The sequence below is a fragment of the Sipha flava genome, unplaced genomic scaffold (assembly GCF_003268045.1).
Source record: "Sipha flava isolate LNK unplaced genomic scaffold, YSA_version1 174_pilon_pilon, whole genome shotgun sequence".
Lineage (NCBI taxonomy): Eukaryota > Metazoa > Arthropoda > Insecta > Hemiptera > Aphididae > Sipha > Sipha flava.
Window position 1 is genome coordinate 896,795 of NW_020272000.1, and position 27,232 is coordinate 924,026.

General features: G+C 26.5%; 1 protein-coding gene across 3 annotated transcripts in view; it reads left to right on the forward strand.

Moving 5' to 3' along the window:
* The window catches only part of LOC112680194 (bestrophin-4), a 41,231-nt gene that overhangs the window by 1,715 nt on the left and 12,284 nt on the right, over positions 1 to 27,232 (forward strand). The window contains exons 2-9 of one of the 3 annotated variants that reach the window (XM_025550222.1): positions 7,493 to 7,603; positions 7,924 to 8,098; positions 11,066 to 11,195; positions 16,114 to 16,352; positions 22,050 to 22,184; positions 22,251 to 22,358; positions 23,436 to 23,687; positions 26,786 to 27,077. In XM_025550222.1, the coding sequence (XP_025406007.1) occupies positions 7,493 to 7,603; positions 7,924 to 8,098; positions 11,066 to 11,195; positions 16,114 to 16,352; positions 22,050 to 22,184; positions 22,251 to 22,358; positions 23,436 to 23,687; positions 26,786 to 27,077 (1,442 nt within the window). Of the gene's footprint in view, positions 1 to 7,492; positions 7,604 to 7,923; positions 8,099 to 11,065; positions 11,196 to 13,259; positions 13,499 to 16,113; positions 16,353 to 22,049; positions 22,185 to 22,250; positions 22,359 to 23,435; positions 23,688 to 26,785; positions 27,078 to 27,232 lie in introns of all 3 variants that reach the window. The other 2 variants (XM_025550221.1, XM_025550223.1) reach the window with 2 other exon arrangements.

The window sequence follows — 27,232 nt, forward strand, 5'->3', positions numbered from 1 at the left end:
TTTTCAGTGGTATTGCTATAACGTACTTGTATATAAGAAAAATATTAAATAAATTGGATATTAAGCTTCGAAAAACGTTATATAAATGTTGAGTTATATTTTAAGTAACATATTTAAATAGTTTTATATTTTTATATTTTCAATAACTATTTTATTCGGCGAAGAAGATAAAATGTATAAGGTTTAAAAACAAAGAAACATTTAAATTTTTGATTGGTTTCCTATTGGTTCTTATAGTCAGTATTTATAAACCATTGTTTAATTTTAAGTATTTTCTGCTTACAATATATAGTTAATATAATGATAATACAATATTTTCAACTAGTGAAATACAAAAAACATCAGTTATCAAAACATTAAAAAGGTCTAAAAAAAATTCATTACCAAATTTAAACACTATATTGAATGGTGTTATTATTATTACTTTTTAATTATATAGCATGGTAATTACTTCCAAGGTTCTACCACTAATAACTCTTTATATACGTTTATTATGATAAGGGTCATGGGAGACGAAGGGGCACTTTTATTCTTGGTCACTTGGTTTTTTACGGCCTTAAAAAAACGTAATCTTCATAAAGAATACATTTTTTAGCCACTATAGTAATTTTTTAAAGTGTATTATAACTCTTTGTTTATCGTTATGAAGAATTATTGTTGTACTATTCAAGTGTAACAAATATATATATATATATATATTCATTAATGATCAAACAAGATCCGTATCATTATTACCTCACATATACATAGTTAAATTTCGTTCAAACGTATTTATTTCCGATGCACGTTTGTCCTCGTATCCAATAATTGTGTTATCACGATAATATTCCGTTAAAATTTTGGAATTCTAGGCAAGGTGTTACGTAAATTGTTAACTGTTGCAAATATTTAAATATTAAGCCATCAAGGTCAAATTCAACAGTGAAAAATGTCTAATACAGCTATTGTACTTACCTGCACATGTGGTCGATAAATATTATTATTAATATTACCTTTATAATTTCGGTATAAGTTGAACCTTTATAATGTTAGGTATAATAAATATTTTGTATTTAGTCTTCATAGTTCACTTATGTAATTCTTGTATGTATATTAATGATAATACATCGGATATGGATACCTTATAGTAATCAGAAATCATTGTAGTATTACATTTCCAGACACGTGTGTCCAAATACTGTATGTACTATGCAAGAATTACGCCCTTTTTGAAGCTTTTGTACGATCTGTTTTAAAACACAATGACGTTATTGTTGAATGTGATTTACTGTTGATTTTTAACACTACTTGGTGTAACACGAGAGTTTGTGTCTTATGACCTACCTACTGTGTTATTATTAGACATTATGTACAAGTAAAGTATTTAATTAAAAATAATAATGCCTTCTATAGTGATATGAGTAATAGAATATTCAAGTCCCAAAGTATTATTTTTTTTTGTTATCGTACTATGATCATCAAGAAAAAAAAATTTTATGATTAATGTAAATGTGAAAAATTATCAAAATTAGTTATTACTAAATAAGAAAAGTGATATTAAATATGAGCAATTTAAATATCTGTTTTATATTTGAATTATTATTTATTTTACATGGTACAAAGCAAAATTATTATTCTAAAATAATTTATTGATTCCATTAGTATAAGTATAAATTAGACATTAGTGGACCAATTAAGAAAAAATAATGTATAGGTAGCCTATTTAAAATAAATAAATAACTAAATAAAATAAAATAATATATAATTATCATATGACAATAATTTTTAATTTACAAATACATTGCATGGATTTCTAAAATTCTTTCAATGTTAGAAAATAGAGAAAATAGTAGAATTGTACAATTATAGAATTATTATTTTCAATTTTGAGAAATCGTGTGTGATCGGATATGTGATATGGGAAATTTTTAAACGTTTAATTTAATTGAACAACATTATTTTGATTATTATTTTTAAGAATTTTACTATATCTATTTATTTATTATAATATTTTTAGGATTTATATATATGTAACTTCTATTACTTTAAGGAAATACAAAATAAATTTATTGGGTTTCAAGTTGTGAACTGTAATCAAAACCATTTGCCTCGTCCAACAAATAATTTTCAAAACATTTTGTGATAAATGAAATAATATTTTAATGTCTAATAGTATAAATGTATACACACTTTTTATATAATTATATCGTTAGTACTTTTTACATAATATAATGAATCGCACATTAGTACTTATAATTTTAACAGTATAAAAAATGTGTTTTCAAACAGTTTTCTGTTTGAATTATTATTTATTTAAGAATTATTATTCTGTTTAAAACAGAATAATTGTTTGAAAACTGAGACTTTGTATGGTATTTGTTCCATATCGTTTTGCTTTATGAGATATTTATACTATATTTTATTTGATATTGATTTCTTTGTTGCTATCACTTGTCTTGCGTTTATACTATTACAAAACATAGTTGCTTAATTTTATTGATAATTTTAATACCAAGGTGGTGACTTTAATAATCGCAACTGAAAAATGATGTTGAGTGAAGCCAAGTTTGTTATAATTTTATACTTAAACCATGCCAATATTTTATTGGAGTAAAATATGGATTAGATTTTTAAAATATATTTTTCTGATAAAATACTACGTTTTCAACAAAATTATGTCTAAAATTTAAATTTTATCATACATTTTTTTGAAGTAAATAAATTAATACAATCAAGAATAATGTAATGTTTCGGAAACAAAAAAATTACCAAAACTAAAATGTTGAAAATTATAGCATTTTAAAATCACTAAACTTTACTTACAAACAACTTCAAAACTTGACATACCTACTTCATTTTTGTCTAAGTTAAAATATCTAAGATTTTAGATTGTTGATCAGTTTTACCCATGCTGTTTAATATCATAATATTTAATATTTTTTTTCCATAATAATAAGTATTTTTTATTTACTAATACTTCACATATAACGAGGTGCATACATAAAGAAGGTTTGAGGGTCTAACTTCCTCCTCCAAATTTATGAAAATTATTAAATACGTTTTATATAGTAAAATTAGTTTATAGATTAAATAAGTATGGAAATGTATATCTGACCTCTCTCCCAAAATATATTTTTTTTGTTTTCGTGACTGCTCATAACATTATTTAATTATTGCAGATAGGTTTAAATGACCATCAACCTGCAATTATTGGTATTGCTGAATCTGAGATACTCGTATTTTATTCTATTATTTCAACTGATTTTTCGCATTTATCATCTCGGCATATAAAATAATGACACAAAAATATAAGTACATAATATGATTTGTATTTTTTACTATTCATTTTTATTCTACTCATTTAAATACTGCATAACGCATTAAACATGATTAAAATTTGATAGTTTATGGCTTAAAATTCTAGGAAATTATTAAGTTATTATTTAATTTATACAACAGTTAATATATACGATTTGTAAATAAAATATTTTGTCAAATAATATTTGAGGATTAAGGGTTTAGATAGGTTAGTATAGTAGTATATTGAGATTCTAACTGTAAAAAAATTAATTTATATTAATTTTTTTAAACATTTTAAATTTAACCAATCAACGGTTAATCTATTGATTTTTGTATTATAATTATAATTTTGTATATGGCTTTTTATACTTACGTACTCCTATCTACGTTTTTGGGTATAATAATGTATTCAGATACAATAAAAATACTTCATATTGTCATTAAATAATTTAAAATTCCTGTATTAATTGTCTTCATTTGCTTTTACTTTTAATTTGGATATCTTATAATTATTTATCTAATGAGTTATTATGTTAATTTAAGTATAGTTTATTCAAATACTGACCAGGAAATCTGAATTGACTGAAAGACTGAACCAGGTGAGAAAATAGCCTAGTTCACGTTTGATCGTTTTGTACGAGAGGGCGGTGTCCGGTAGACCGGTTATGTTTTAGTAAGATATGACCGGTTCTATTTCCAGTACTAAATTGTGTCTATAAAATGCGGTTATCCTTTGTAGAATGCACTTTGTTGACCATGCACACTAATTCCGAGGCCGATACACCGTAATATCATTGTGTGATATAATAGTCGAAGTCATCATATTTAAAAAAATAAATATTTATGCATATTATCATTTCCATAAATCATAGAGTTAAACAAAATGTCATAGTTATACAAATATAAGTATATTTATTTGAATTTCAAGTTTTATAGAAATTAAACAAAATGTGTCCATTAATAAAATAATAAGATTTTTTTATTTATCCTTTAAAGTTTTTCGGGTGAATAATAAGTATGCAGTGATACTCCAATTAGATTCAGGAATGTTTGTGAAAAAAAAATGTTGTTATTACTATTTTAAACGATGTACCTAAATAAACTAATAAACGGATAAATAATTTATTTGCATTGTTAATTTACCTACAACAGTTGAAATATTATATAAATTTAATAATTTATATATTATAAGTATACATAAATACATATATTAATATAGATTGAATTTGAATTTGTTTTTTAAATTTAAAAAAAAAAGTGCTACTGTTGGAGATAGATAAGTAATTGGAATTGGGAGTATTTAAATTGAAAACAATAATACGCATAGATCACAATCGAAACACTATACAAAGACAGGCACTGGCTGGCAAAAACTGATTAAACTTTGTTAATTATATGTTATTACCTATTTCATATAATAAATCATAACATTTCAAAACTATCATACAAATTGTGAAAATAACAGATTTTAGGAATATTCGAAAGTCTTACATTTTCAATAATTAAATCTCTTGCATCATGAGTCAGCAATCTTTTTACTTACGTAGGTCATATTTTTAAACTTCAAATGCTTAAAAAAAAATTTTAAATTAATGATTTTTTTAAGCTATGTAGATTAACGCATACTCGTAAATGATTTTGAATTGATATTTTAAGTTTTAAAATAAAAAATGAAGATTTTTTAAAATTAAATTAGAAAAACTATATTTTTGTTATTTTATCAGAAGTTATATGAAACTTATAAATAATAAAATAATTTATTAACTTACATACTTAATACAAATATATAATACTACCCATATATAAATAATGAATATTTATTAAAAATTTCAATTAGTTCAGTTTTCTGAATTATATTCAAGTAGCTAAAATTAATTTGGTCAAAAACAAAGGTATCGTAAATTGCATAGTTTTGATGTATTCTGTATGTGTTTAATTTTTAATAGGAAATTACATTTCTTAGAGACCTTAAGTAACATAAGGTGTTATGTTTTAATTATTTCAACGCTATTTCTTATAATAATTTATTTTATTGTTATATTATGTTATTACAAATAATTCCATTATTTTTCTTAATATTTTTTTGGAGGATTAAAAAGAATAAAAGTTGATAAACATTTAAATAGATATTCAAAAAATATACAAACAGTTTTTTAAAGATATGTTATTAATGTTATTGATATTGTTATAGGCGGTACTAGACTCTCTTGGCAGGGGGGGCAGGAAATGCTTTAAGTAAAATATTAACACTATTTTGTTTAAATCTTTAGACTAGCAATAGTATAAAAAAAGTATTTTATTGATAACTATTTTAACTTATTTCAAATAAGATTATTTTGTAAAATGAATAATACACTTACAAATACTTACATTTATATTATTTTTTCTTATAAAATTTTAAAATAATAACTTACCACAATTTACCTGTGGTGGTTCTCATAGGCGGACACAGAGTGATACATTTGAGTGTGCCCTGTCATTTTTTGGTTATTTTTTCAAAATATTAAGGGGAGGCTATAAACATGTACGTGTAGACCGTGTTATGGTTTAAATTCTAAAAATAAAGGATTCGTTAATGATGTAAAATAACGATTGGTAAAATATACACGTAATTATTATTTCAGACTTATTCTGAACACTTGCAATATTACTTACAAAAAACTAAAATTTAATTAATGTGTATGCACATATATTCTCAATTGTAATTATTCAATTTTTTTATTTGCATTATTCACATTAGGGTTAGGCACACTCGGCACACCTCATAGAGCCGCCAATGATGGTTCTTGTATGAAAAAATCGTATAAAGTTCTTATTTTTTTACTTTGGTTTGTGTATATAATTTTTATTATAATTAATATTATCCAAAAAACTCAAGAATACTAAATAAAATACACACTTCAAATTAAAGTAAAAAATTATACAAAACGTTTGTGATATAGATAATAATAAAGTAATAATATTGGTTCATGATTTGTCAATGATAAAAATAAATTATAATAATACTGAAAATTTTGACGCAAAAATCTTATCAGCATATTTACATGAATGGCTCCCAGGGTTGTAGATAATAATATTATTACTTACAACCATGCAGACTTTAAATAAACATGTAATATGAGGGGTTACCAACCAATATTTGAAATGTTTAAGTAGAGTAACAACTCGTAGAGGGGGCAGCCGCCTAACTTGCCCCTCCCGTAGAACCGTTTATGGATATTGTTATTGATGATAATAAACAAAACACGTTGTGTACAACTTTGGATAATAATTGATAATTTATATTGTTTATTTATGAGTTTATAGCAATTATGTGAAAAAATAATTGTTAAAACTTTTTCGATATTTATGAAATTTACTTTTAACTAACTATAAAGAGATCACATGTGATTAGGAAAAATATAAATCCAATGCCAAGAGAAAATAAAAAAATATTATACCTATTTATTTTATGATCATGTACAGAAGCAGCTTCCTTGACTAATTGAATTATTTATTAAAATTCTAGTCATCGAGTACATTAATTTGAATATCATTATGAACGCTTGGGTTTTATTACACACTTTTTATTCGTATGTTTTACTACTGGGTCATTTTTCTCGAAATCATATATAGATAGTATAATATAGTACATAGTATAATATAGTATATATTGTAAATATTAGTATCATTCAAATTGGATTATAATTGCTTTCAAGTATTTTTCATGCTGCTGGTTACTCTCGACTAATATTAAGACTGGGTTTAAAGCAAAATTATTTAGATTAAATTTCACTGCTACATTCCTTTGGCCTGGAGGTCACAAATTTAGACTTATGTGTAAAGTATTTGTAGTATTACTGCAAATATACAGCTTAGCGGGATCGAATCAAACACGTAGGCCGTAAGAACTTGATGTTAGTGTTGCAATGTTATATCGATGTTACCCTATGATATTGAAAATAGTAGAAATTGCGTTGCAACACACTCTTACACACATTATATTTATTTTTTAATAAAAAATGTACAATTTAAGATTCTTATTAAAATTAAAATTAATTATAGTGATGATACATGATACATTAAAATATAAAAATAACAAAGATTAAGACAGTAATATTTATTATTTATTACTGAAAATTTTAGTTTAAAAATTGGTTCCACATTAATACTATTTATTGTTTCATTTTTTTTCATCATTGGTAGTAAGTAATAATTAACAATTTTATTTTAGATGGCGAGGAAGCGTCTACAAGCTTGTATGGAGGGAATTAGCAGCCTATTTAATGGTTTATTTTGCATTAAATTTAGCATACAGGTTTGCATTCACCGAAGCTCAACAAAAGTATGTTACAATATTCAAAATAATAATTTTATAAAATGTATTAAAATAGTCTCCTTAGACGGAAATTTAAATAATTGGTATTAATTATATATACATTAGTAATTATAATAAGGTTTACAATTCAAGTAAAAAAAAAAAAAAAAAAAATCAAAGTATTATTAATAAATGGAACTTATAAACAACTTTTTTTGTTAATAATAAATATTTATATATTATCCTAATAATTCATAAATAAACATAATTTTATTATATTAGAATGGTAAAATTTGTTTGATATATAATTTAAGGATAACAATTTAATAATCTATTATTTATTTTAGGTTATTTATAAAAATTCGGTGTTACCTAGCTGGCCATTCTGCAAGTGTTCCATTAACGTTTGCCATGAGTTTCTATGTTGGCTTAGTAGTAAAACGATGGTGGGAACAGTATAGGTTGTTACCTTGGCCTGATACGTTGGCTCTTTTCGCAAGTGCTGCTATACCTGGAACCACGGTAAGAAAATAGTTTTAAAACAAATGTAATGAATCGTAAATATGTATACTTTTAAATGGCGTTTAAAAATGTGCTCATAATATCATAATCTAATGAGTCTCATGAATTTAAAGTGCATATAAATGTTAAATACCAACAAAAAAATTAAAAGTAAAAGTAAAAAGTTTTGATAAGCCATTCGAATATTATACACTTACAAAATTTACGTTTCAATTTTAAGAATTTCTTAAGAAAGTCCTACTTCATATTCATTTCAATAATTTTCAAATATATGTATAAGTATAAGTATTTAAAAAAAACTAGAAATTTCTAACAATGTGTTAGTTTTCTTTATGCCCTTAAGGGTTTTCAACATTTTCTTCTATAATATTATCTATCTTTTGAATATTCTTATATATTAAACGTTATTATAATAGTTATACTTTGTAAAAACACAATAGAGATGAATCTTAAATAAAGTCGATAATTTAATTTTGTATTTATATATACTCAAATCAAATATAATTCAAAATAATAATATGTGAGAGGTAGTAGTATCTATAGTGGTCAAGATGAGAGGAAATAGACTAAGATGGTTTGGGTATGTAATGAGACGAGAGAAAATAAATGCAGTAAGAGTTGTTATAAAAATGGACGTTGAATGGAAAAGAGGAAGAGGAAGACCAAAAAAGAGATGGTTGGATACGATTAATTGAGAATGATAAGAGGGTCGTTGGTGTGTGTGTACGGGATGTAGAAAATCGAGATGAGTGGAGGTTTAGGACAAGGATGGACGACCCCAAATAGTTGGGAGAAAGGTGAAGGAGAATAAGAAGAATAACATGTTGAAATGTAAATTTTAACATCTTACAGAGATAGTTTCAGTAGTAAATATTATAAATTTATTAAATCCCATAAATACATATTTTACTTTCATTGAATTCGAATAATAATAATAATAATAGTAATATTTTGTTATAATTAGGGGTCGGAATTATACTATTTTAAAAAAGCCAAAATAAGATCTTAATATTTTCTTAAAAAAATGAAAATATTCTTCCAATATTCTTTTCGAATCATAATAAAATATGCAAAAAATATCATATGTTTTTTTATAAATATATTTTCTTGAATTAAAAATAAGCATTTATATGCAAAATAATTAAGCAAATAATACAAAAAAACTTATATAAATAGGTACATAATATGCAAAATAATTAAGCACATAATACAAAAACCTGATATAAAGAGGTACATCATAAAAAATACTACATGTTAAAAAAAATTAAATTAAATTATATTAATGAGGTGTTTTTAATTAATAAAATGTTTGAAAACAGTTGACAACTGTATTTTGTTTTGTGTGCTCTGGTGTCATATTTGTACGACGGTTTATTAAAATGTTTTTTTATATGAAGAACATTCGACGATAACTGAAGTCACAGAAGCATGTAGCAAATCAGTTGTCATAGCCGGTGAAAAATTGTCTATAAGTTATAATTCATTATTTCCACTTAAAACGTTAGCTACGTTTTTAAAATTGATAAGCCTTTGATTTTTTTTTTTTGAAGTTGATCAATTTTTATTTTTATTTTATTTCTATTTTCTCTGGTATTTTTTTAAGTTTACCAATTGTATCTGCATCGTTATCTTAGATATTATCACTTATCTATCACAAACTATTACAGTAAATTACTATTTAGGGAAGCGTTTCTTAAACTTTTTTATCCGTGGAACCTTTTTTGATGTCTACATTTATCGTGGCACCCATACTTTTTTTTAGCTTTTTAGCATTTTTTAGGATTATTTATAAATAACTTATAATATTGTGTTAAAGGTATTCAAATTAATTCATATTAATTCAAAAAATATGTTAAAATAAAAATAAACATAATAATAATTGTATATATATATATATATATATATATAATAATAATACTTTTTCACCATTACTAATCTTTAGTTTGAAATTTTAAAGTAATTTTCTTAAAATTGTTTAAAAAATTACTTAAGTTTTGCGGAACCCTGAAGTGATCTTCGGGGAACCCAAGGGTTCCGCGGAACACAGTTTGATAAACGCTGATTTAGGGTATAATTATCATATAATACGATGGTATGTAATATATCAATATCATATCACTATTATCGGACATATTACTTATATTATTTACGCCACAGCAACAAAAAATATTGAACATCTATAAACATTAATCGATATATCCTCTGATATTCTTTATTATACGAGCTATTTTCAAATATGCAAAAAACATTTTTACCATTAATTTTCTTTTATCATGATTTGTTAAGATTTTGAACCTCCTTCTGACTGCATAGACTCAAAAACCATATGCAATAGAATATAATTCCTGCCCCAAGTTATAATATAATTTAATATTTATTTGCTTAAAAAAGGGAGATGTGAAATATTTATAACATAACATTGACTATTTATTTATCGAATAAAAGTGAATATTATACGAAAACCAACTTTTTATATTCATGTTAAACTATGTAATTAAATAAATTAGAAACCCTTAAAATATTAAATAAGTCTTGAATTATTCAAACCATGGTGTCATAGTTGTTAATATTTTATTTTTAAATGCTTACACCGTACTATACACAAAACAATATAATCTATTACAAAACTTAATCTAAGCAATGTAAGCATTTTACCTATGTTGTAGGCACGTCGAAAAACTTTTATTTGAAGGACGATTTAAAAGACTGTTGTTCACCCAATTACAATCACCCTTTACAATAGTAAATAATTTTGAATACAATTTGTATACAATGAAGATAAAAAATGTTTTATATTTAATTACTTTTTATATAACAAGTATTTTATTTACATTTAAATTATAAAGAATTAACCAAGAATTAAAGGCAGGTATGGAAAAATTACAAGTGGAGTTGTAGGACTTAAATATTTACGTTACATTCCGGAAGGATTGAGTATTATTATTATCACTAGTTATTTTATTTCAGGACGAGAGAGGACGATTAATGAGAAGAAATATTGTGAGGTATGCTGTACTGGCTTATGTTATCACTTTAAAACAGGTGAGCATAAGGGTGAAAAAACGATTTCCCACATTACAGCACATCGTTGATGCTGGTGAGTACTCAATCTCATTATATTCATAGAAATTCTAAATATGCACCGTCTCGGTTTGTAATTAAGTATAAATAGCCAATGATAGCCTACATAATAATATATAAAACTAGCAAATGTTTTACATAGCAGCAACATGGTTTATTGACTCGATTAATTATCTCTTTGAACACGTGGTACAACCGGTTTATTTTCGCATAGAATTTACTCAGAACCTGTTGGATATCAATTTATTTAAAGAATGTGACTGCGTACAAATTTAAAGTAGTTTCAAAATTAGATCATTCCGTAGATTTACAACAACCAGATTAATATAAAGTTCTTAATGAAGTTATCTGCGGGTGAAACGTCAGGGTGCAGTGTTACATATTGTATTCTGTAATAATCACTAGAGAATTTTCATCCGGATATGTTTGCATTATATTATATTAGCATACATCCGCAAAAATGTTTTACACATACTTTTGACCTAGAGCATAAATCCGTAGCGTTGAAAATGAAAATAATACATTATTATGTATGTGTTACAACAATGCCTAATAGTTGTGTTCGTATACAAGGCTATTATAATACACATACCTACTTACAGCTATAGGATGGGACTATTACGAATGGATTGGTTTTGACAACAATGGTCAATTGACATCATTTTATCTTGTCATGTTTTATTCGATTACGCATTTCGATAGGGCTTAGATTCTAACACAGGCTACGCGTACGCACGGCGTATTATACGCATATTATAACAAACAAACAAACAACGTTACCTATTACTCAATTACAGTTAAATCTATATGTCATCTCTTGTCGTGTACGTGAATATTGGTGCATTAATATTTTCCATGTTCAGTATAGTAAATATTAATTATATTACAATGAATAATATTGTTGAATGTTACGAATGAAAGATTTTGCTTTGTTTTAATACCGTGCTCTTTCAGTTCAATCGCAGATAAAAATAAATTAATTCCAAACCATAGGATTATGGACCTATAGATATTAATTATGGTAAATTAAAAACATGTGTAAGAATTCTTTGTTTCATGACCTTTACATTAGGGTGTGACGGTGTTTATATTATTATGTTTAAAATAGTTTCTGGAAGTAAGCAATATATATATGTGTATATAATTGACATTATAATATTGTTTATTGATAATGGAAACAAAGTTTCAAGGATTTTTACTTCCGAGTTCTATAACCGTTATCAACGAATATTGGTTTTGAAATAATTATCTACATTTCTTACCATCATTTCATAGAGTATTTGTCATTTGATTACCAAATTAAAAATTGCACCTCAAAATCCATAACAATTTTATAAATGTGTACTTTATCTTTGATTTGTAATATTAAATATTTATATGTAGGTATAGAAATCGTGTTCGCTGTTCGATGTTTATCGTCTTAATTAATTTACTTATCATATTTAGTATTTGTAGTTTGCGTAGTCAATTTGTTTACATGTTCAGTAAAAAAAAAATTAAAATCGTTTTAAAATGTTTAGCACAAGTAATGTTTTTAAAATAATAATAATCATGTTAATGTTTTTCAAATATACTGTCACTCATAACTTCAGAGCAGTCAATAAACATAATAAATAAAATATTTCAAATAATAATAAAAAATAATAAATTATTATAATGCGAAGCGCCTAAATGGCGCGTAAAGCAAAAAAAAAAAAAATTATTAAAATAAATAGTTAATGCTTATGCAACTATATAAGTATTTATTATTTTGTAAGCTATTCGCGAACGAATGTTTTATTTCTCCGATTAAAAATAATTAATTTAAAAATATATGAATGGAGTAATTTTTTTTGAAAACAAAACATAATGTGTAATATAGCAAAAGTTTTTTTGACCTATCGCGATAGATATACAGGCATTATTGATATTATAAAAATATGTCTACAGAATGATTATAATGTGTGTTTCAATGGATGATGCTCTAAAAAACTTACAACTCAGGGTGAGGCGGACGGGGAGAATGGAAGGGGGTATTGAGTCCGGGTGTAATACACATGTTGTTGTTGTTGAACGTGTAACAAACTTGAACACGACACAGGAATCATGTTGGAGAGCGAAAAAAAAATCGTGGAAATGATGGACGAGAGGAGCCCGATGTCCAAGTATTGGATGCCATTGGTGTGGGCGACCAACATCATAAACCGGGCTCGCAGAGAATCGCTCATATCCAGCGACCAGGTAGTCCAGACGCTACTCGTTGAGTTGTCGGACATCAGGCGCAGACTGGGCTCTCTGATCAGCTATGACACCGTTTGCGTGCCGCTCGTCTACACACAGGTCAGCCATTTTGCCAATACCCTACCGACTACATATTATTATTGTTAATATGATCATACGTGTTTAGCAATTTCGTTCGTGTTTCATTTGTGTTTTCGTTTTCACGACGTACTCGTTTTTCCCGGTCACCTGCTGATTTTGTTTTAAACATATTTTTTTTTTCAACGCAACACAGCTGTATTTATAATTTTAGAATAAAGATCCCCATTTGTCATAGTGTGATATAATATTTTCTACAATCGGCACGATAATGCATTGAATTTAATGATAAAAAAAAAAAAATGTCGATCATTATTTACATGTGTTTACATCGAACGAATTTTTGATAACATGTATATAAATATATATTATACGCTTATGGTAAATCAATTATGATAAATTATAACTGTAAAATCAATTATGTCAGCAGATTTCTGGGGATAACTTGTTGTGATTTTCATGAATAATATTACACTTATTAATAACTGTAGTTTTTTTTCATTATTTCATTAAATACGGTAATAATAGTAAACGTGTTGATTTCTTGGTGTGACATTATTCATTCTCTTTTTGTGCTTGTTTGACTAACAGAGCTTTTGCTTTGCATGTGCATGCGTATATTAAACGATAAAACAAATACATAGTACGTACAGATGAATATTGGGAGTCGGATAATCGGATATTAAGCGTGTTACGAAAAATATTAGAAGTTTTGAAATTATGATCCTGGACCGGATAACTACATACAGAAATGTACTTAAAGGATCTATATTATGAATAAAAAAAAAAAATATATATATATATATTATAATCGTTGCGCCAAAACTATGGATTATTGTATGTAATAATATTCTTAAATCGGAATCTAAAGTTTAAATTACTTTTACTTGTATCACGTACCGAACTAATTGTGTCGGCTTTTTGGAAAACATACCTCCAGTGGCTCAGCATTTGAATCCATTTATAAAAGCTTAAGCTATTTGATATCCATTAAAACCAAGGCTGGTTATTATTAATTAACTTCACTATAATGTTACTGCCTTAATTTGTACATAATAATTTTATAACAAAACGAATTACTTTGTATAATATTATTATGTACCTCTACATACACTCACATACACACACACACGTATATATATTTAAACATACATATATACATTTATATATCTCGCGGTGATTGTGTTACAAAGGATAAACCCGTGTAACATCAGAAAGGTGAACGTTTTGCATGGCAGATAAATTTCACCTGTCACAAGATGTGTCAGGCATGCAAACGCGAATAGAACAACAGTATATTTTACATTTCTTTAAGAATAATTAATAATAACGCCAAAAAATCACACCGGTTGCGTCCGAGTCGATTTGGGTATTGTCAGAGTGTCCGATCAATGCATTACACGCGTTGTCTCATTATTTATCTGATTATTCTTATTATTTTAAAACCACCATAATTAGCATGACGCTCATCGATTGACTCAATATATGTATATATATATATATATTTATACGAACAGTTAATACCCAATTTACTTGATTACGTTGTGCGTGTAAGTAGGCACACATTCGTTGTTGTAAGTATGCACACGTAATCTAATTGCCGAGAGAAAGTGTAGTACCATGTATATTGAAAGACCGAAACAGAACTAATGTCTGTGCGTGAAAGAGCGTTATACATATGTACACGTATGTGTATAGTAAGAGAGAGATGAGCGAGGGCATTTACTGTTGTAATTTAACAGTTGCTATTTTTATACTTCACGTATATTTCCTATGCTTACAGTTTCTCTGAACAAAACTATTAATTATTTTATTATTGCGTGAAAATCAGTAGAAGTTTTGTTACATTAAATATTAATAATACTGATTTCGAATTAAAGAAATTAATGTAAGAGTCATAGCCGTGATGGGAATTTTATAGGCAATGTTGCATTTTAAAAATATTTACGTAAACAAATGGAATATATTTGATTTGGATTTATATGTACAGACTCCTATAACACATGTAGGTAGTTATGTCTGTGTCTGTGGGCGTATGTATTAAATTTCGAAATTGCAATTTATTATTCTTACATAAAATTGTTTTATTTTTTAGATCTTCTTATTTTTTTTTTTTTTTTTTATTTGACTTTCATGTTACATATACAATATGTTGTTATGTAAATGTGCTTATGTAAAATATGACTAATTTTCAAAAAATTTTCTCAAAAGGACGTTTATTTTTTAGATTTTTAATTTATTTATTTCGTTTAATTTAAGAGAATCAATGATTGATGATTAATTTAATCTCAGATTATATGATTTTATTGTTATGGCATCTGAATTTGAATATTGAATTTCCAAAATCACATTTCAATTGTTCATTTTTACTGTCACATTATTAGTCATCAGTGTAGTAAAAATTAATTAGGTACCCACTAAATCTTACTTCAATAATAATAGAGTATATCAATCGATAAATATAGTTTTATATGTTTGGCCAACGATACGAATATCAAAATAAGATAAAAATGTGTTAAATATCATTATATTGCTTCTTCAAAAAAAAGCAAATGAATGATAATTATGTCAGCCTAAAAAAAGAAAAAAAAGGATACCTGTGATGAAACGCATTTTTTGAAATATGGTGGACACAGGTTTGATGATGGATAGCGAGAAGGAGATACTTGAAACGGTGGAAGCGAAAACTGCGATGACGAATTATTGGATCCCATTGACTTGGGCTACCAACATCATAAACAGGGCCAGAAGAGAGAAATTGATATCAAACGATCATATGGTACAAACCATTCTGTTGGAGATGTCTGACATGAGGTACAGGCTGGGATCGCTGATCGGTTACGATAATGTCAACATTCCCATTCTCTACTCTCAGGTCGGTATAGCATTTACATTTATTCACAGACATTCTGGTGATGTGTTGCATGCATATCTTCTGTAGTTTTAGTATACTGTACCTTACATTAGTTATGCATATTATATTATACATGTAATTATTAACATAACGTATACTTGTATGAAAATAAAAACACACATATTTATACGAGAGCTTAAAACTTATTTTATATTTCTGCGGTTTCACGATAACCGCACAAAACAATATTATGTTCTTATCGGTTTTTTTTTTTGCATTTTTCGTCTTATCTTTATTGGATGATCAATTGGGCATACCAACAGGGCTATATAATGTAAAGCTATATAGTATTCTACAAGAAAACCGTATTATAGTGTTTGCCAGTCACGATTTACCGAAAAGAAATTGCTACATAAATCCAGCAAAAGCCATTTCATAAAATATATATTATATTGTAATTGTACTTCAAGTAATGAACATATAACCTTGGCCGTTCTACAGTTATTGTTGATTCTGCCTTCGGCTTGTGCTAATTTTTAAGTTCCGAATACCTTGGCAAACTAACAACGAACCTTTTTTGCGCTCCCAGCGATGCGTAATTACCACTTTGCTAATCATATGATGACGTCACAGCAATGTAGCATAATATAAATTTTCGCTTCAACGATAGTAATGTTAGATTGGTACTTATTTATTTATTATATATTTTTAATTAATTATGATTTTGGTTACGACGTAATGTATATTTACTAATTTTACAAGTTCAGAGAAATTCAAGCAATTAACAATTATAATAAAAAAATATTATAGTTCAGCTGTTTAGTTTCTTTAGAAAATTATAATTTCACAATATTGAAATTAATTTATGATTGTTTCAATAATTTTATATGAGTTAATACTTTACATATATAAATCGAACATTTATAAACATATTTTATTAATTATTATATTGAAAATTGATTACTAGTACCACGTATGTAAGAGTACAACAATTAAATTTCGAAAATCATAACAATAATCAAATATTTTGGTCATTGGTCAACCTCAAAATTTGAATTTTATTTTGTTGTCATTGACATATATTAATACAAGTAATAAGTAATAATAATAAAAATAAAAAATATATATTGCGCGGGTGTTTTATAAATAAACAACAATATCTACTTAAATAATACAGCAATGTAACGATTATGAAATAATTTAAAGTATAAATTACTATTTATTTTCATTATTGACCTAAAATTATTCTTGGTATAATAATATCATATAATAATACTTGCAGTCAATTATAAAATGTATTAGATATATTTATTTTACATTGCTATTAGTAGGGTAATAATTAAGTTTTAAAGTTAAAATATACGTGATAAGGAATGTGGTAGCCGCAATAGCTTCCGTTAAGTTGTGTTACAATTTTTATTTTTTAATTCTAATTGTTGTTTACGATTTTCTTCGGTCTCGCCGATTTAAATGCATCGAACCATGCAAGGTTGTAGGTATCTAAATGCAATAATAAAAATATATACAAAAAAAAAAAAACACGAATGTTACTTGAATTCGACTCGTTGAATATCGCTTTCGGAAACAATGATGTTCCGAAGAGGAGTAGAAAAAATTCAAAAACAAAAAATTTACGTAAATGTTACAATACTCAACTACGTGGGTAAATATTCGGTTGAGTGATTATTGTTAATAGCAGTATCACTATGTTGTAAAAATTACCTTGACTATGATTTTATCATGCTCTTTATACTATTAAAATGTATTCGAATCAGATCTGGTGCATTATAGACTATATAGTTTTTATGGCGATACTATATTTACCTATTATTATTATTATATATGTATTTTCTGGGATACAAACTAGAACCGATTGTAACTCATCCTTATAAATACGATAATGGATAATATAAAGGAAAGGGAATTTGGTTTTTTATACTGAATAATCTATTAACTAAAGAATGGGGACTTAGCTGATGACAAAGGTGTAATATCAAGCATATACCATGTGTTCACCAATTTAGGGAACACAGAATTATGTTGGAATAAATAGAATTTTTTTTTTACAAGCTAGTGTTATATAAATACACATTTTCAGATAAATTTCAAATTTTTAACTCTCTCGGTACGCGCATGCGCAATACAACTTATTTTTTTTTTGAATAGCAACCGGTATTTTTAATACCAAATTCGGATAGACTGATTTTTTTAAGTCATTTTGACCAATTAACCATGGCTCGATGTATAATGTATAAATGTATACATAATAACCTAGATTCTGATGTACCCTTTTCTTACATTCAAGATTTCATAAAATACTTCATAACAAAACATGGGGAGTAAAAATGAATGAATTTAAGTTAATTTATTGTACATTTACCTTTCGCCACAAAATATGTCCAATAATTTGCCTCAATAATCAGCCCCTTTTCCTCATGCGTTATCTCAGTTCCTTTATAGATATTCGAATTGCCTGACAATTAGACATAATAGCAAAACTTTATCACTAAACAACCGTTTCCGACTCCTTTAACCACTTCCACTTTCTAAATACATAAAATTTTCTAAGAAACTCTAGCTTTAATAACTTTACTGAGGCCCATATGGATTTGTAGCATTTACTTACGAAGCACTGCCGAAATATAAAATACCTACCATATTTAAAGATATCCGTTCAAAGCCCTCACATAATTTCTAAAATTTCATTATAGTACAGTATTTTTTTTTAGTAAGTTGGACATTAAACGCGAATATTAAATACGAGTCCATAAATTGAATAAGATTAGAATAACTAAAAACGATACATTACTTAGAAATAATTATGTTTCTTTTGGAAATGTCGAATATATTTATTTATACCAATTCGATCTCTAAGTTACGTATATCATTTAAACGCTTCGAGCTCTAAATTAGAAATACACGTACATATTTTATAACATATTTATATAGCTAGTCATGTTATGTACACATGTTTATAGAAATCTGTCAAAACCAGAAATAAAATAATATCCATCTGACGGTTGATATTAATTATTATGGTGTGTTAATAATTTATAATAAATATTAATATATAAATGTTAATAATACAGTCGCTATACTAAATATAATATATTTTTAATATAACTTATAAGAATACATCAAATATACGCAGACTAGTCGATAGTAAGAGTATATAAATAATTTAACATTATTGTTTGTGTATAGTTGATGATTAATGTTTTTATCAGGGAGAGAATATTTTTCACTTTCCAATAAATAAAATAGAGACTACAGTATAAAACTTTTTTAATAGATTTCGGTTAGTTAGGTTCTAATAATTGTATAAATTAAATTCAACTTGACAGCTGTTTTAAATAATTTTAAGTAAGAATATAAAATTTATAGTAGTTGAAATAATTCATATAGAAAAAATAATATTTAAGATTTAAATTAAAAAGAGGTAATGAATCAACATAACTACCAGGAGAGATTTTATTAATTTAAAATTGAATCCAGTTAATAATAATCAAGAAATTACTAACTTATAATTGGTGTTTTCCAAAAATTTGTAGATTGCTTATGAGTAGGAAATTGTCATCAGGTGGATTGATTGCTAAGCGAGCGTGATTTTATTTAATATTTTTAATCCATGGTACTAATTTTTTTGTGGTTTTTGTGTCGGCTTTGTAGAAAGTAATGATTTTATTTTCGAAGACAGATTGTGACTGAGTTATATTAGAGTGATTTTCATCATATTTTCACACATTTTGGGCAAATTGAATAAAAGTTTTTTCCATGTGAAAATAAGACTCATAGTGTATACATCGATAACTATGTTCTCCCTAAGTTAATTTTATAAGTATGCAGAGGGTGATAAATAATTTATAATATCATCATTTTTACTGGCCACCATATGGTGACAACATTGTCAACTCGAAAGAGTTGAATCGTGTCAATATATTATGGAACTGAATAATTACATGACCTTGGGCCAAATGATCTCAACTAGGTATACAGTATGTTGGTAGATGGGTAATGATTTTAAATTAAAATTATATTTAGTATATGTTTGATGTAAAAATTTATAATATTCAATTATTCCATACTTATTAGAATAATCGATGATTGTGTCGTAATCAACGTGTTTATCAGCAATATTTAAATTTGGTTGTATTACTATGAAAAACATGGTAGCTAGATCAAATAAATTTAAAATGTCATTTTTGATTGTAGCAAATTTTTATTAATATAAACGGGTTGAATGGTGATGGGTTATTTTTATATATTATTGTGGACTTAATTGTTTGTTGAGTTGATTTTAGATCTGCAGCAGTTGTATTGTATATTGTCTGTAATGAATAAATACATTTCTCAAGCTCTTAGCCTCGAAATTACATACTTTTTTGTGAGGTCAACGCTTTAGATTTTTTTTTGGATTTTAGGAGGTAGATTTGTTTACAAATGAGGTTGTTTGACTTTAGGCATTAAAGTTTGCTTATCTTTTATACGATGTTTTTTAGATTTTAGGAATTTCGTTAATTAAATATTTTATTTAATAATACACTTAATATTTTTATTAGAAAATTTTTACAATCTTGAAATATTTCCATTCCATAAAAAAGTTAACAAATTCAAAAAAAATTAAAAATGTCATTATGAATACCTGGGTATACAATAGAAATCGTATTGACAATCTTGCTTATTTTGATACATTTCTCAGTTGTTCAATAGACTTACAGTTGTATAATACTCGTACTAAAAATGTTTTATCAGGGGGTCTGTTTTAAATAAAGAATACATGAGCTTTTTTATTATTAAATTGCTTTATGTAACATAAATATAATTTTTTTCAACCATTTTGAAAATAAAACCCATAACATCTCTGTTTTGTAACATAATTAAGATAATTGTTTAAAATTAAATTTTCTTTTAAAAATACCATTCAATGTACAATTTTTTTATGTTAACCTTGGGACTTATAAATTACATGTTATTATCTTGGATTTTTCATATCACGATCTTCCGGCCCTAAGCATAATTCATCGACTTCTATAAACAATAAATAGAACTCGTATATAATTTATGATTAAATTTCGAATAATACAGTGGATTCAAATTTAACCATTAAATGAATCAAATCTTTAAAATCTAATTTTTCTGTAGTATGTATGATTAATGAGTGAATTTATTAAAGTTAAAATAACCTTGGCAATTGATATTGAAATAAATGTTTGTTAACCACAATACTGCAGTATTCATGAAACTTGCATCATAAATAGTTTGACGGTTCACGTTTTAACCAACCGTAAAGTGTAATTCACCTTTTTAATACCATTACTCACATGTAAGTAGGAATTACTGGTAATAAAGTTGGTCATTATTTAGATTTAAATTTGAGTCTTAATAACAAAACTTGCAGGAATTTTTAATTAAGAATTAAAGTAAAAAAAAAAAAAAAAAATCGCAAAGAATATTATGTAATATTTAAATTATTTAATCTACATTTTTTGACTATACATGCCTCGTTATAAGAGTATACAATTATACGTATTTAAGCAAAACATTAACAACTTCATTAGATTAAGTGTACTTACTTTTTTTTTACTTTTGTATGTATCTATATGTATTTCTGTACTCTGTAATTTATTATGGTTATAACTCATTACTTATAATTTATAAATACAATATAACGTTTTGGTTATAATGATTAGAATACAAAAATACTTTGTTAAACAATAGGTGGTAACATTGTCGTTGTACGCTTATTTCGGCGCTCAACTTGTTGGTGCTCAGATGGTAGAACCACCTCCCGAATGGGGTTTCAAAGATTTTAAGGAATTCGACTTATACATACCGTTGTTGACAATTATTGAGGTTTGGAATTCTATTTTTTTTTAAATTGCAAAAATAATCATATTTTTTTTATCTACTACCACACAGTTTTGTTTTTTTGTCGGATGGTTGAAAGTAGCGGAAGTTCTCATAGGACCCTTTGGCGAAGATGACGATGACATTGAGCTTAACTGGTTGATTGATCGTCACATAAAGGTAATAATAATCGTATTGTATTGTAAGAACAAAAAGAAACAGTTACCGGAAGTAGTTCTCAATTGGAAATCATGCAGATTATGTTTCCACCTTGTTTTGCTACGTATTATTAATACTTTCTTTTTCATTTAATGAGTATATTTACCCATAATATGTGTTTACAAAACCATTCGTTTAGACTTGAGATTATAAAAAAAATGTTTTTTTATTTTGTCTATAATTATGTAATAGTTTTGATTTGCCTATTTATAAATATTATAACGTTTATTTGATAACATAAAAATTCATACTCGCAAAATTGTATGACGTTTGTATGCATTAAAGTAATTCGTTAAAACTCGTTATATTTATATATATAACTATATAAATTCTACAATAATGTAATGAAGACAATCAAGCTATCTCATCTTACATGCATGTATTTGTTTAACTAAACAAGTTTGTCCAGTTTTCGTATAAAATATAAACATTTGGAATTCAGATGCGAATTTTTTTTTATATTTTATATATTTTTATGATTTGTAAAATACAACAATAGTTGTACGACTTTCACTTATAAACCATATTTAAATCGTTCTACTGACAAATTTTTTCTCGTATCAGTGAATTAATTTTATTTGTTTTTAATTCTCATTAGCAAATAACTTAAAATATTGATCAAGCGAAAACGTATATGTACCTGTATAATAAATTACGCCCGCGGTTTTTGTTTTAAGGTAAGCACATAGGCGTGACAGAACGAGAGGCCATGTCCCTCTAATATTCTTAATATTCTTATATATTTACCGTTTAATGAGTATTCCAATAATGCCAAACTTAATAAAATTATGATTAGGGTCAAGGCTTAATTACATTAATATTTTAGCCTGAACTATATAGCAGTAAGTATATCACTAGATTGCTTCCCTCTTCTACTATAGGTTGAATATTGTATTATAACACATAAATTAAAAATCTATTCGTTCAATAAATTAACCTCGTGTTAGTGATGTATTTTATGTTCAACTTTATGCAAAACAATGAAGATAGTTTCCTCTTTGTAGTTTCACATACTATACCTACAATTTGCGTATTTAGGCGGCGTACATGATTGTGGATGAAATGCACGAAGAACATCCGGAATTGCTGAAAGACCAGTATTGGGACGAAGTTGTACCCAAAGACTTGCCGTACACAGTAGCATCGGAACACTACAGACGAGAAGAGCCCAAAGGATCAGCCGATAAATATAAGGTCAAAGAGTCGGATTCGTTGTATGCGAATATGGCACCAGTGAACCATATACATTGCAGGAAATCCGCAGTGCCAGAGGACATGTACGCAGACTATGTAAGTTCAATATTATTATAATATAATGACAAGAGTAATATTGATAAAGGTGCATTTATTGCCAGTTTGACTGTGGTGTATCAGATTTTGTTTGTTAGTTTGTTAAGTTAAATACCATAGGAAATAGTGAATTCAATTTTAAAATCGAAATATATATGCTTTTGTAAAAATATAAAACAAAACGGGGAAGAGAAGTATAATTAAAAATATTATTATTCAAAAAATATAATAATATAGGTTTACTTTACGCAGTAAAACGATATTTTCAATCTTTGATTTATGATGATGAGGTTGAAGAAGCCGTGCCTTTTCCGAAATGTTCGTGAAATATAAAAGCGTATAAATGTTATAATTTCTGAGGACTACTGACAGTTATGCGTTAGAATACCATATTCAAGTATTAAAGTTAACATGTTTTCTCGTTTTTATGTAATGAATTTGACGTAAAGAAGTTATAAATCAAATTATATATGAATTGAAATACAAAATAATAGTAATATTGTACAATGTAAACAATGACTACACTGCATTGTTCCTGTTGTACAATAGTAAAAAATATTGTCCATGCCAAAAATATACTTGAAAACACTCGTCCAACTGAGATCTGTAAAATCATAATTTGTACTTTGAATTCTATTGCTATTATTATTATTATTATTATTATTACTACTACTATCACAATTAGTTCTTCTAAAATAAGATTGTTAACATGGTATAATAATCCCTTCTTTGAAATCGAGAGAAAACCACAATATTAATAAATATATTTACGATTATGTATGGATTATCAATTTAGTGATACATGTTACTTTTATGTTTCATTTCACTACTTAAAAATAGTAAGTCCTCAAACCCTTTAAAATAATGTGTGTTTGCGAGAAAATCATATCTGTAAACGCGAAGAGATTAATGAACCCAGACAGATGGTAAGTACGTTTGTGCTATATATCATATTGTATCCAATGTACATTTTTGTTTTTTTTTCTTATCTTCCTTAGTATGTGTATGTGTGTGTGTAGATATATCTGATCGAAGGTCAAGCGGTCGTGTAGGAATGCATATCGGGATCCCACAGGTGATACGTACTAGTAGTAGTTAAAGTAGTATAAATAAAACGAATTATTACTTACTGCAGTACTATATTGCCTATTCGGTATTGTCGGTTCGGGTATTATTACTAATAATAATTTATTAGAATTTTGATACTATTCTAAACATTCTCTCATATTATTATCGTATTATTATTACATTATTACGTCTTGTTTATCCTATATTTTATACTCGCAATGGTTTGAAAAATCGCAGTCGTCAAGTGTTCAAATATTTTATGGTTGATTTTTTTTTTTTAATATTTAAAACACGAATTAGTTTTAAGTCATTACTAACACTTCCTGGAATAGAGAAATTTTTTTTATTTATTTCTATTGTTATATTGATTCCACGTTTGAATTTAGTAACTATGCGCGTTGTGAATTAACAATTTTATATTTTCTAATATATGTTCCTATGTATGTAATTGTAATTAAATCATTGCAATTCCTCTACTTCTCTAATAGCTAAATCAAATAACCGATACTACTTTATAATTATTATGCGTGTTAAATGGACATACCCAGATAAAACTCATGGGTGGTTTTCGAGAAAGCTGAATATTTTACTTTCATTTGTGTTTTCAAAATGTTTATGAATGTAATCGTGCTGGGAAATTCGAATGTATAATAACGTAATGACGTTTATCACATACATATCTGTATATGACTAATTTCTAATAGAAAACGATTAATTTGAATGTCGCAGTAAAAAATCTATTATCATTGTACATTTGTGCACTAATATGATTATTTGTTTATTTCCAATGTTGTATCTACGATACAGGTACTGGCCAAATAGCAACACACTAAAATAATAGGTATTATATTCACACGATTGCTGGTCACATTTCAATGGTCATTGTTTTATGGAATGGCATTTTGAGAGGAGCGTATAATGAATCTGCCAAAAAGGTCTTTTTATCTGTAAGAAATTTATCGACTGCGTTAGGTGTTGATCGCCCTGAATATTAGTTAATATATATACACGAATACAAATAATCACAAGAACATAATAATCTGATTAAATTCAATAAGCCTTGATATTTTATTTCCAATATTACCAATAATCACATATTAAAATATTTAATAGCATTTCACAGTTAAGCAAATAATTAAATTCGCTGGAACCGCCGAAAGCAGAGGTTCGCTGGAAACAATAATATGTGTCTACATAATCTAAAAACAAAATATAGTAATATTCATTATATTTATAAGTTTATAAAAAATTGATTTTTTTTATCAAATCATACCATAATTGTTTTTACGGAACTTACCTACTAAAATTATAATTTACAAAATTAATTAAATATAGTTTACAAATTTTAGGCATAATCAGTAAAAAAACAGCAGAATCGATAATATTTCTATGAGAATTGTTCGAGATATCAGTTTTTCGATTTATATTGCTGTGTACAATATAGTTATAAAGTGACTCTAGTGCCACAGTTATGTGAGGTGATGAACTTCATCGTATATATTATATTTGTTAAAATATTTGAATAATTTATTGAGCACTGATGTAATAATGCCAGGTTATATATTAAATCTAATTAATTCGAGAAAATGTCTTCTATATTTAGGAAAATATTGTACAATCTATATTATAAGTATACATATTTATGTTCATTTTAATTAATTTTAATAATACATAGCTACATAGACATGAAGAGACATGGGCAGAAATTACCAACTCCATTTTATCTTGTTCACCTATTCAGAAAGTCTGATTTAAAATAAATAAACGTTTCTATTATTTTATACATTAAAATTTCATGAACTTAATAGTTGATCGAAACCTTATCTATCAATTAATTATTTTGCTATTTCATGTGTAAACTAATAATTAAATTATTATTGAAAACTATGTATATTATTTATTTTGCTATCTGTTCATTGTTAAAAAAATAGTGAACATATTAGATTTTGAGTGCAGCGAGGAATATGTTTTTTTTTGCTTAATACAACATCAAAAATAATAAAAATTCATGCGGGTGTTTTTATTTCTAGGAGAGCGTCGACACACCTATGGCCGAACGCCGTAAAAATTGGTTCCAACGACAAATACATCGGGTAGGATCCATTAGATCGTCATCAACTACTTATTCATCCGGTGGCCTATTCAATCGAACCAGACACAACTCAGTTTACTCGAGTCCTGAAAATGGTTTGCCTGTTGCTCCAGGATTGAATGGCCACCTCAATTGTATTAACGGTAGTACACCTCATCTACAAAAGATAACGCTGTACGATCGGCTGTGGGGTAGAAAGTCAATGAAAAGTCGACGAGGCAGTACTCAAGGTATAAATTATATTATTGTAATAGATATTTAAATACATAGACCATTTATTCGAAATTGATAGCATTGATAGGATTGATATTAAATACAAGTTGTGTTAGACGCAGTGGCGTATCCAGAATTTTTTTTTGGGGGTTGTTATAAAAAATGCAACATT